The sequence below is a fragment of the Silene latifolia genome, chromosome 9 (genome assembly GCF_048544455.1).
Source record: "Silene latifolia isolate original U9 population chromosome 9, ASM4854445v1, whole genome shotgun sequence".
NCBI classification, from domain to species: domain Eukaryota; kingdom Viridiplantae; phylum Streptophyta; class Magnoliopsida; order Caryophyllales; family Caryophyllaceae; genus Silene; species Silene latifolia.
In genome coordinates this window covers 124,376,383-124,388,883 of record NC_133534.1, presented here as the reverse complement: position 1 = coordinate 124,388,883, position 12,501 = coordinate 124,376,383, and the positions used below count along the sequence as shown (strand labels likewise).

The following is a 12,501-nucleotide window of genomic DNA, read 5'->3' as shown; positions in this document are numbered from 1 at the left end:
TATCGTATATTACTCGGTTTTTACGGATTTGCGTGATTCAACGTTTTATAATCACAAAAATTACATAAATTCATATTTATGCATAAGTTAATTACCCTAAACTCTTAGGAATCAAAATTTAGTCTTCACTAATTATTTGACCATAATTAACTCATATTTCTAATATTTGTTCATTAATGGACTTAAAATTATAATAAAAAACTATAAACTTCAAATAAATCACAAAAATTTCAAATAAATTTGAAATTTGAAATTTAAACTCATGAACATTTTGGAAAAATACCATGACACTTATAATTTTCAAAAACTTAGGTTAAAATTTCGAAATTTTCCGGAAAAACAATGTTGCGGTTTATCGGTTTTTAACAAAATAATCATAAAAACATGAGAAAAATTATATTCATTAAATTTTCAATTTTAGATATGAAAAAGATAATAAAATGCAACATGTGACGTTTTTCCTTAGTCATAGAGTATGTTTTATTAATATTTCACTAATTAAGTCACTATTTATGCTATTTTTCTTCAAAAAATCATAAATTATGCATAAAGATATCAATATAGCCTATTATTTTAGACACATCTTGTAAAATTGCATGTGACAACATACTAAATTTCTATGACCAGATTCGAAATTTATCTCATATTAACCTATTTTTCACTTAAATCCGATTTTAATAATGAAAAATCCATTTTTCGAGCATAAGAAGTCCAAAAATTATGAAAATTTACAGGTCATCTCAAAATAATATATGTGACAACATATCCAAAATTCACTAAAAAATTCGAAGTTTAGCTAATTTTAGTCCGAAAATGACATTTTATTCATAAAATCATATTTTTAATGTCATTTTTATGTAATATGAACAATAAAAATCCATAAATTAACCAAAATATCCTAAAAACATTTTAGGACCAGAAATTTGAACATGCATAATGATTTTCGTGATATATCATAATAACACAAATTTAACAAGTTTTATATGTTAATCATATAACTCGGAAAAACTTTTAACCGATTTGCATGCAAACAACCATGGCTCTTGATACCGATTGATGGAAAAGTAGATCTATATACTTAACATATTCCTATATGTTATATTTTAATTTGTCATAAAATTAATGGTGATCTTATGCATGCAAACTTATAAACAACATAAAGAAGAAATCTTTATCTTACATTGGAATATTGGTTTATATGGGCACAAGAGAGATCTCCTTTCTCTCTTGTTCTTGTGCTTTCCTTAGTGGAAGAACTAAGATCCAAGTGTAGGATCTCTCTCAAAGCTTAATACCCAAAGCACACTCTTAATTAAAATTAATATTATGAATACTAGACAATATTAATTTTGTAAGAAAAATTGACCCAAAAATATTATGGAACTCTCTATTTTTCGGTTAGAGAGAAGGAAGAGAAAAGAAGAGTTTTATCTTTCTAAAACTCAAATTTTAGATGAATGAATAATGAATAATACACTAACTACATTTTAGTGTATATTAGGTAAAATAAGATGAAAAACCAAAGTGGTTTTTCATCTAAAAAAACCGGGTGGAAGAGGGGGGCAAAGGGAGCCAATGCATGCTAGAGTTGTTCTTCACAATGAGCATTATGGTTGCATGGCTAGTTTAGTAGGTAATCATTGTGCTTACCACTAACAAAATCAACTTAATTTAAGCCTAATCCTCCTCTTAATTTTCGGCACACATAGATAATATGGACTCCATATTATCTTTGTCAAAATGTCAATTTGTCTTATGTCACATGTCATATGTAACATAAATTTGTTATGTATTTTTAACATATTAAAAATCAACGTATTAATAAAAATAGGTTATACACAAAAATCGACTTAGTAATTCATAATTACTTGTACCAAAATATTTTACCAATTTATAAATCACAATAATTTGTATTTATAATAATTCATTCAATTTTAATTATTTCCTTAAACAATAATTTCATCTGAGTAATGAAACAATTCGGTTACTCAGACCGTATCTCATTTAATCAAACTTCAATGAGATACGTAAATAATACTTCCAAAATCTTCCGTCAATTTTAAATATTTTAATTGACTCGTAACGTTATACGATCAATTAAATGATCAATTAAGAGTGTTGCCCTATAGGTATGACCTAGGGGATCAACTGATCACCACCGTCGCACGACGACAAAGAATGTCAAACTCTAGTCGACCAATCATTACCGATATGTGTGGACCAGTTGACAGTAAAATATTACTTCCCAATTGTATCCTTTATAATGAGATTTAAACATGTGATCATCATGATCAACAGTCGTGATCGCATTATTGTCGGAGGACACATATTCCAACAGATAACCATCTTAAACAAATACTAATTTGAATACTAGAAATTAGTATATGTATCTTAAAATAACTACTAATATTATTACTTACTACTACTAGTAATGTATTGTTAATATTAGAGATTTTGTGAGTTTTCTTTCTTATATGTTCTAAAACAATATTAGAGAGAATATTCAAAATTATCAATATTTTTTTTTTTGTAAGAATGAATTAAAGGGAATAACAAGAGAAAACTCTTCTTATTCACATGGGTGGCCGAGTGGCTTAGGGAAGGATGCCTATCAATGCTCAAGATTGTTCTTCTCAAGATGTAGAGTGTAGGGCTGGGTTTAGGTCTTTTAGAGACATAATCATTGTGCTTAATTCTTAATTAGAACAACAATTAAGTCCTAAACCTACCCAACCCCCTCCATTTACACTGCACAAATGGACTTAAAATGGTCCATTTTAAGTTTGTCAAAAGTTAATTTGTATAGTGTGACATATTGAACATGTTACTAGACATGTTTCTTAATAATGCATTTTTAACTTATTAAAAATCATTATATAAACAAAATAAATCACATACAAAAATTAACTAGTAATTCATAATTACAAGTACTTAAAATGGGTCATAGAATTATAAATCACAACAACTTGTATTTATAATGAATCATTCATTTTTATTTTGATTGTTTCATAAACAATAATAAAACCTAAGTAATAAAACAATTTTAAATTACTTAGAACGAATCTTATTTAATCGAATTAGAATAAGATACGAATTCTCACTCCCAAAATCATTCGTTCAATTTTAAGGAATTAATTAACTTGTATCAACATACAATTAATTAATTAATCAATTAAGAGTGTTACCCTAGAGGTATGACCTTAAGGGATCAACTGATCACCACCGTCATATGACAGTAATGTCAAACTCTAGCTAGTCAATCATTACCGATTATTGTGGATCAGTTGACAATAAAATATTACTTTCCCTCATGAATTCTTATTATGAGATTTAAACATGTGATCGCATTATTGTCGATGACACTTACTCCAACAATCTCCCATTTGTCCGCGACAAGTGTGCGTCACCAATTCTCTTGTCCTATTCTATCTCCCACTCAATGCAAGGTGTCTTGCAGGTCGTACTTGCATTTGATCATATCATGAGTGGTTTCCTCGATCTGGAGAATAACTGTCTGACCGGAATTATCTACCGTAGATACCTTCCGAGCGTGGCCACGCATTTCCAGTTCATTACTCCTCGAGTGGCCTTGAGATATAAGATAACCCTGACAGGGATGTTCAATTCCTATTGCACTCTTCCCTTGAATAGCCACAGCTCATCATAACCCAAAATATGCCCTTTTGACCCCAATTACGAAGGTCGTAGAACATAAATCAAAGTTACTCTGAAACTGTGCCACCTTAGGCGAACAGTCTTTAGTCAAAGAATCGACTCATAAGAATACTATAGTAGCTCTCGCCACGACCAGGCTATAAAATTTTCCAAAACTCTATAAGCGGTCATAAGCTCAAGAGAGTGTCCCATACAGTCTGTCTATGTGATCGACTAGTCAACTCTTATGACTTTATGGCTCTTGAAGCCATCAATCGCATCACACTCCAGTCACTTCGAAATGTCACCTCATATAAGTAACTAGGGGCGAATACTATGTTAATCCAGTTCACTTTAATGGGGTTCAATATTGTCTCAACAACCCATTTGGATGTTAGAAAGTACAAGATGAGTTACCAATAACTCAAACGATAAATGTGATTATCACATACGAGTAGTCAATACCATATTACCACTCAATGTCTTATAATCATAAGTGTATTTAACACTTGCCTAATGCAATAAAAGTTTAGCTTGTGAACATACCATGTGTCTAAGAGTTCAAACTTTATGAATTGCGAATTCCTTCAATTTCATGTTATCTCTCATAGCATGAACTTTACTAAGTACATGTCTAGTCTTCATACTAGACTCAGGTTCTTTAACTTGAAAGAAGCTCCCATTGTTATTACATAACCTGTGATGTGGTTTTTGGTGGACGATACTACTCATAGTCATCAAATCACACCACCTAATCACAACGTACTTAGGTTAATTTTTTAGAATCTTGCAACGGATGACAATAAAATACCCTTTTCTAGTCTTTTGCTCCTTAGGTCAATAAAATCAGCCTAGGAGTTTTTTACAAGTCCTTATGAGCTTTGAAAATTTGAGTTCGTGTAATCTTCAACACACAACTCAGTATTCTTCCAAACTCCGAAACAGACCATTAGTTCTCCTTGAGAATTCATGACGGTTCCTTAAGGCTTACCAATGACTCTCATATGGGTTAACTTATTATCGACTCATCATGCTCCAAGCATGAGATTCATCTAGGATATGTGCATTATGGCATACATGATTATTCTAATGGCGGAAACATTAGTAATCGATTTTGTGTAGACAACAGTTCTTAGGTTCATGTGAATAATCATAATTCTATGATAATTCAATTTTCATCAATATGAATAACCTACTTAACTTGTTGATATTTTTAAGATGAAGGATCATTATCAACATAAGATACCTATCTATGTGCCAATCCAACATTCCATGTTATGATAGATTTGCATAATGTCTAACTTCATCCAGATTGAAAACCTAAATACTTCTTTATAAAAGATAGTATTTGCACGTCATTCTCAATGAGTAATATGTTATGCAATTCATGAAGGATGATTGCTCCCACTCAAATTCATGTCTAAACATGACTGTTGCTGACTCCCACTCAATTCCATGTGTACACATGTTTCGTTTTCGACAACTCATTCGAAACATTACATGATTTGGAATGGTCATTGTTTTTTTTTTAAGTATTAGTTAAAACCATACATATATGTCATTCACATATCCCTTTCTAAATACCCATTTGGAAAGAGGTTTTAATACCTTACTTATTTTCATAATGAGGTATAACAATGATTTGAATCTTTTGCTTAGTTACTAATTAACATAGCTTTTGTAGACATCGACATGCCTCTCTATGCAACTCTTAATCACAAATTTCTATTTTTTTTTGGGAAAATGTAAGCTTTTCATTAATGCTCAAAAACACCAAACATTAGAATATTAAGGCATAGTTATAGAACTAACAATCCTTAGTAACTACAAAGATCATTCACCCACTGTTGAACATTAGCATTTTTAATGCTAAAACTACAAGACTATAATCTCAGGATGACATCTTTTTGAATAAGTTGGAGAACCCTTTCAGGTCGACACAGGAATAACTCCACTCTACTACGATTCCTACCCATCCAGATATGATAAATCAAAGCTGCCAATATAACACCAAGAATTTTCTTCTGACAAAGGGATCTAAATCTCTTATCAATCCACCAATTCACACAGTGCTGAAGAGGAATACGGAATCTGCACAACTCAGACACTAATTCACAGCATTTATGACTGAACTCACACAGGAAAAATAGGTGATTGTGATCTTTAGGAGCCACCTCACAGAGGAAACAAAGATTAGTCTGCAGAATGTTCATACGGATCAACCTATCTTGCGTAAGCAGTCTCTGTTGAACCATTAGCCAACCTAGAAAACGATGCTTTGGAATTATCCAGTTGTTCTGAGACTAGAGAAACCATGTCACTGTATCAACATCAGGGAGAAGCCAAGAATATCCCAACCTAACTGTGTACTTGACATTCTGACTAGTATGTGATTCTGCAAAAAAAGGACTTCATCAAATTCTTAGTTTGGCAAATCTTTCTCCATGCCCAACTAGAATTTAATGTAGGCTCATACTCAAACCAACGCTGGTCTTTGATATACACAGCATGTACCCACTTTACCCATAAGTGGTCTTCTTTATTTTCAATCCACCAAACATACTTTGTTAAAGTAGCCACATTCCAGAGAATTAAATTTTTGAAACCTAAATCACGTTGCTTCTTAGGTCTGCATTCTTTCTCCCAAGCCACCAAGGAAGTATTGTCCCTGGATTCTTTACCATGCCACAGAAACTCTCTGCAAATAGCCCCAATCTTCCTTAAAACAGTTTTGGGTAGTATAGAAATTCTAGCCCAATGATTGTGAAGAGTACTAAAAATGGACTTAATCGAAACTGCCCTGCCTGCATAGGAAAGGTGCCTTGAACCCATAGCTCTAATCCTATCAGTCACCTTAGCCACCAAACAATCACAATCTAAAACTGAAAGTCTCTTAGGAGAGACACTCACTCCTAAGTATTTGAAAGGAACCCGCCCCTTCTCCATTCCGATCCTGTTACCTCTTCCAGCTCTCTAACCAACCCCTCATTCATACCATTACAATAAAAATTGGATTTGGAAGAATTCAGAATGAGGCCAGAAGCTTTAGAGAAGAACTGGAAAGCATTCAACATGAGCTCAATTGATGCCCTCTCCCCTTTGCAAAAGAGTATCAAGTCATCAGAAAAGCAAAGGTGGGAGATCCCAATTATTTGACAAAGAGGATGATATCTAAAATGTCTATGCTTCTGAGTCACCTCAAATATTCTGCTAAGGTACTCTAGGCACAATGTGAATAGAAGGGGGGAAAGGGGATCACCTTGCCTTAATCCCCTTTTTCCCTTAAAGAAGCCAAACACATCACCATTTAAAGCTATAGAAAAAGAGGGAGTGGTAACACATTGCATAAGTATAGTTACCATTTTCTCAGGAAATCTCATAGCCTTTAACATTTCCTCTACAAAAGACCATTCAATAGAATCGTCGGCCTTATGTAGATCAAGCTTCATAAGCATCCTAGGGGAACATGACTTCCTTTTATATAATCTTATTAGATCCTGACAAACTAATATGTTACCCACAATGTCCCTTCCTTTTATAAAAACCCCCTAAAAACTGCTGATAACATATGGAAGGACCTTGCTTAGTGTAGATACCTCATTTCTGCACCTCTCGCAAGCCACCCGGTGATGATTGGGCCGCATGTTTGGTACACGGAACGATTTATGACAATTCGTAAGTTTATCATTAAGTGATAGCTCAAATACTTGTGTCTACCTCATGGTTGTAATCTAGGTGTCATTACGGTCGTTTTGGCAGTAATTAGAGTACATTTGGAGTTCGGGTCAAAAAACCGTCTTCATTTCCTAAAACCGTCAAATCCCGAGTCAAACGCAATGTGCTTGTCTACCTAAGGTTAGGATGTCATAAAATGTTGTGGGTATATCTCATTTTGAGTCCCATATCACTTCTTTGGGCTAAACATAAAGCTTACATTACAAAATGTACATTTCATTTATCTAAAATCACAACCCGACTTTTAGGCCCGTTTTACGAGATGATAACGACTTATTTGGGTCAAGCCTATTTCGCAGAAAGTTCTAGATCTTTCTTTTAGCTTTCCAACGCCACCAAAATCACCTTATTCCGAGTCTTTTAGAGAAAGTTACGCCTAAAATACGACAGGCTGTCAAACGCGCTTTCTTGCGTAGGAGGAAACCGCTGGGGAAAGGACGCAGCAAATGCTACGCCTCTTCCAAGGGACGCAGCGCTGCTGCGCCTTTTCTCCAGGCTTTCTTTTTGTCCAAGTTTCCGTGTTTAACCTAAGTCGGTTATTTCCGAATCTTTCTCTCCTTTCCTAAACCCTAATTCCGTGATTAGTATAAATAGGGACCTTCGTTCCTCATATTTCTCACGCGAGTGTCCGCCCTTCTCTTCTCCCTTTACATTCTAAGACCACGCTCTTGCTTTTTGGCGTCTACGTGCTTTAACTTTCGACCACGTAAGCTCGGATCCTTCTGAGTACCAGCCTCGTTTTGCATGGCCGACCAATTTGACCAACTCCACTCAATCAACTTAATCAATTTTGTTCGTTTTCCTCTTAGAGGGCACTTTCGTCGTACATTCGAGTCGAGCATCACTAAACGTTAACTTAGTTAATCTCGTTTCGTCAAACATGTAAGTATGAGGGTGTAAATCCCATATTTTATTATTGTTCTTTATTTTTTGTAATCATTATTGTAAGGTTTACGTCGAAAATATATTCAAAACCGATTTATAAAACCTTTATTCAAACCCTTTTTAACGGATTAATGGGAGACAGATGTCGAGAAGGAATGCAGCAACTGCTGTGCCTCTTCGAAGGGACGCAGCACCTGCTGCGCCTCTTCCTGAGGCTGCCGCAGTTCCTGCTTTCCTTCTTCTTCCTTCGTCTGTTGTTCGTTCATTTATTCTTTGCTTTGTCTTTGTTTGTTCTTATTTCATTAACACGATAATTTTATTAGCATAATAATTTTAACATGTAAATCCTTATTAATTTATAATCTTTTAATTCCCAACTTAAATCCCAAGTAATTCATATTTGCGGGTTTTCGTCATTAAAATCAAATCCGGGTTTTAGAGATTCGATTCATCCGTATCAAGTCTCTGAAATTCATCTTTTTTATATTTTCATCTGTTAATTTTCATCATCGTCAAAATCAGTAATTTAGTTTAGCATTAATAACCTAATTAACCTATTTAATTTAATTCATTATTAGCCTTGTAATTAATCTTGTAATTAATTCGTTCCAATTAGTTTCATCTCATGTTTTATCGTTTTTTATGACCAATTCACATGTAAATAATATATTAACCCACTTCTATCCGAGTCAAATATCAATAATCGATCGTTTAATTCACCAATGAACATTAATGGTATGGAATTCCGGCTTCACAGCCAGAATTCACCTCAGGAACAGACGCAGTGAGCACTGCGCCTCTTTCAAAGGACGCAGCAATGCTGCGCGTGTTCCGGGTTGAATTCTGCCCCTGAACTTCCGTTGTTGCTTTGACATAGTTATTAGCTTACGTATTAATTAACTATTACTCGTATTATCACCTAATAATCTCTTCGTTAATTTATTTTCCCTTTCTTTTCTAAAACCATCCGTTTTAAATGTATTTTTGACGTAGATCAATTAACCCGTTGTAATTATTGCAATTTTCAATTATTGTATTTATTTCTTTATCATATTGTTTATATGCTTTCACATGCAATCAACCTAAATTTCTACCTCGACATTAATGCATGTTAAATTACGTGTTTACCGACTTAGTTAATTCTCACATGCTAGGATTAATCTAATGGATGTTGCATTGCATGCATATAACCTTCAACATATCGAGTATAGACGATTTTCCCTAATCATTAGTAGAGGCCGCTATCGAGGCGGGCGGGATTAGGTGTTCGATCAAAAGAGCTTCCTAATACGTACCCTCACCCCTTACTCCAGATCTCTGTGAACATCCGTGTTCATTGGCATCCACGAGAGTCATTCTAGACATAAAATGCTAAGGGTAACGAGTTCTTAGTGTTCATGTCACTACTTTGTGTCTTGACATGACGCGAGGTATTCGAACGGTTTCCAATTTTCCACAATAAATTGGTGGCGACTCCACAAATGCAAAAGCTTGCTCGCTTTTTCCTCCCGAGCGACCCCCGTGGGCCCGCGTCCACACTTAGTCTGTTGCAGATTACTTTAGACAAACATTTATAGAGAGTGTTATAACAGGCTCTGGGTCTATATTGCAAGACAATTTCAGGAACAACAACCTTTGGGACAAGAGTGATGATTGTATTGTTGCATTGTTTCAGTAATTGACCTGTCTAAAACACTTTCTGAATAGCCTCTGTGACCTCAGTCCCCACAATTTCCCATGTGTCTTTAAAAAACTGGCTGCTATAACCATCAGGCCCAGGTGCCTTAGTGCCTGGGATAGCAAACATGGCTTCTTGAACTTCATCATTTGTGACTGGCGCCAGCAGTATATCAGTATGATGACTCTGAATACAATTACCCTGCTGTACAATATTCACCTTAACAGAGGTTACAGGTTTAGAGGTCCCCAATAAGGAGATGTAATACTCCTCAAAAGCACTTTTAATGTCCTCTTCTGTAGAACACATAGCCCCTTTCATATCCTTCGCCTGATAAACTCTATTCTTTGCCCTTCTTCTCTTAATGCTAGAGTGGAAAAATGCAGAGTTTTCATCCCCTTCCTTCATCCAGTTGATCTTAGATTTTTGTCTAAGATAAGCCATTTTGGCAGTATTCAAGAATTCTACCTCTTTTGCACATGCCCTCAAAGCTACACATAACCCCTCATTCAAAGGATCATTCCTTAGCTGAACTTGAAGATGCTCCAGAGACAGCTCAGTGACTTTAGTAAGGTTCTCAATATCACTGAATTGATCAGAATTAAGCTGCCTCAAATTTCTTTTCAGGTGTTTTAATTTAGTCACCACTCTAAACATAGCCGTGCCTTGAACAACCTGACCCCACTCCCTGAGAATCAGCTCCTTGAACTCAGGGGCTTGAGACCACATATTAAAATATTTAAATGGCAACCTCTTCTTTGATGTATTCTCCTCAAAACTCACCAAACAAGGACAGTGGTCAAAGAGACCCTCAAATAAGAAGTGGGCATTACTCCCAGGGAACTCAATAAGCCACTCCTCATTTATAAAAGCTCGGTCAATCCTACTATAAATTTTTTCTTCAAACTCATGCTTGTTATTCCAGGTGAAAAAAGACCATAACCCTTCAGATCATGGAGCTCACAATCCTGAATAGCCAAACTCATATCTCTCATCTCAGCCCTAGTGACAGGAGCTCCTCCAATCCTCTCATCAACTGACGTGATAAAATTAAAGTCACCTCCCACCATCCAAGACCCCCTCATAGAGTTGTGGTAAGACCTCAGTGAATGCCACAAACCGTCTCTCTCAGAAAGATGGTTAAAACCATACATCATGGTATACCAGAACTTCTTCTTTCTAATATTATCAAACACTTCAGAATGTATACTTTGGGCAGTTACATCTAACACATTCACTACAAACCTAGTAGGGTCCCAAATCAGCCAGATTCTATCACCTCCATAACTGGTTATGTTGGTGCAAATAGCCCAGTCATCACACAAGTTACTTCTAACTTTATTCAAATTCCTACTTTTTATTTTAGTTTCCAACAAGCCCAATAAACCTACATTATTATGCTTGAGAAACTACTTTATTTCATTCTTCTTACTACTACTTAACCCCCTAATGTTCCAGAAACCACAGCTACCCATTATCAGATGGAAGGGAACTAGGTTCTCCTTTTTCATACAACACCCTCTCAACAAACCCTGCCTTAGTCTTCTGAAGAGATAAGGTCAAGGAATCCATAAAAGACATTCCTCTTGGAGTAAACAATCTTCTCTCACCTGTGCCTCCCCTCATAATACGAGTAAGAAACCTCCTTGGCATAAAGTGCTCCAATTCAGGCTCCCTAGAACCTGTGGGAGGTATGTCACTCCTCTGCACCAAAGGGGTGATAGGTGATGCGTGTATTTTATATAAGGTTTTTACCTCATTTCTACACGCATTTCTGTACTATTTATGTGGCATCTAGCTACAAATACCCCCGAATAGTCTACTTTGGTTCATTTTATGTAAATTGCAGGAATAAACCGAAGAGGAACTAAATCAAGCCTAAACTCGTCCCATTTGCATGCATTTACGGAAAACAAGGAGCCGGAGCTTGGAATCTATCACATTGAAGACGCGTGAGCTGGTTTCGGAGGTGTCATGATGTCTAACGTGCCAAGATAGCTCGATCGACTACTTTTCTAGTCGATCGAATACTTTATATACTGAAGGTTACTCGATCGAGCAGTTCGAGTATTCAATAGAGTAGACATTACAACGAGTTACTCGATCAAGTGGTTTATTTCCACTCGATCGAGGGGTTTGTCGCTTAGTTGCTCAATCGAGTGGTTTATTTTCACTCGATCGAGTGGTTTTGCCTGTAATAGAGTTTTTCTGCCTAATTTCGTATGGGCTTTTGTAATTACGCTATGGATTAGGTTTAAAGGAGGATTTTCATATGCTACTAAGGGAGTAGACTGCGTAACTCTTTCTCATTGACTTTCACAATATTTTTTTCTACTGCTTCTTCATTTTACTCTTCTTCTACCCTTTGCTACTGGGATTCGGATTTGTGATCGGTATTATTATTCCTTTTTAATTCCTTATTCATAATTGTTATTTTATTCCTATTTTTCTTTTATTGTTTTCATCATTACCCTATTCAATCTTTACTAGCTTTATTATCATCTTTAATTCCTATTATTTATATGTTATTGTTGTTGATTCGATAGTAA

General features: G+C 35.2%; 1 protein-coding gene across 1 annotated transcript; it reads right to left on the bottom strand.

The window, feature by feature from the left end:
• Positions 1-5,537: 5,537 nt before the first annotated feature.
• Positions 5,538-6,600, bottom strand: LOC141601549 (uncharacterized). The gene is made up of 3 exons (XM_074421843.1): positions 6,141-6,600; positions 5,968-6,049; positions 5,538-5,781 (listed from the first exon to the last, which is right to left on the bottom strand). Exons 1-3 carry the CDS (start codon positions 6,598-6,600, stop codon positions 5,538-5,540), a joined length of 786 nt encoding a protein of 261 aa, XP_074277944.1.
• Between the last annotated feature and the right edge of the window lie 5,901 nt (positions 6,601-12,501).

Excerpts from the sequence above, each read along its gene's own strand:
- LOC141601549 (XM_074421843.1), bottom strand. The coding sequence starts at position 6,600 with ATGGAGAAGGGGCGGGTTCCTTTCAAATACTTAGGAGTGAGTGTCTCT. Across the intron at positions 6,050-6,140 it reads TGTGTATATCAAAGACCAGC|AATCACATACTAGTCAGAAT; the intron begins GTTGGTTTGAGT and ends CTTTTTTTGCAG. Across the intron at positions 5,782-5,967 it reads GATGTTGATACAGTGACATG|TCATAAATGCTGTGAATTAG; the intron begins GTTTCTCTAGTC and ends GTGTGAGTTCAG.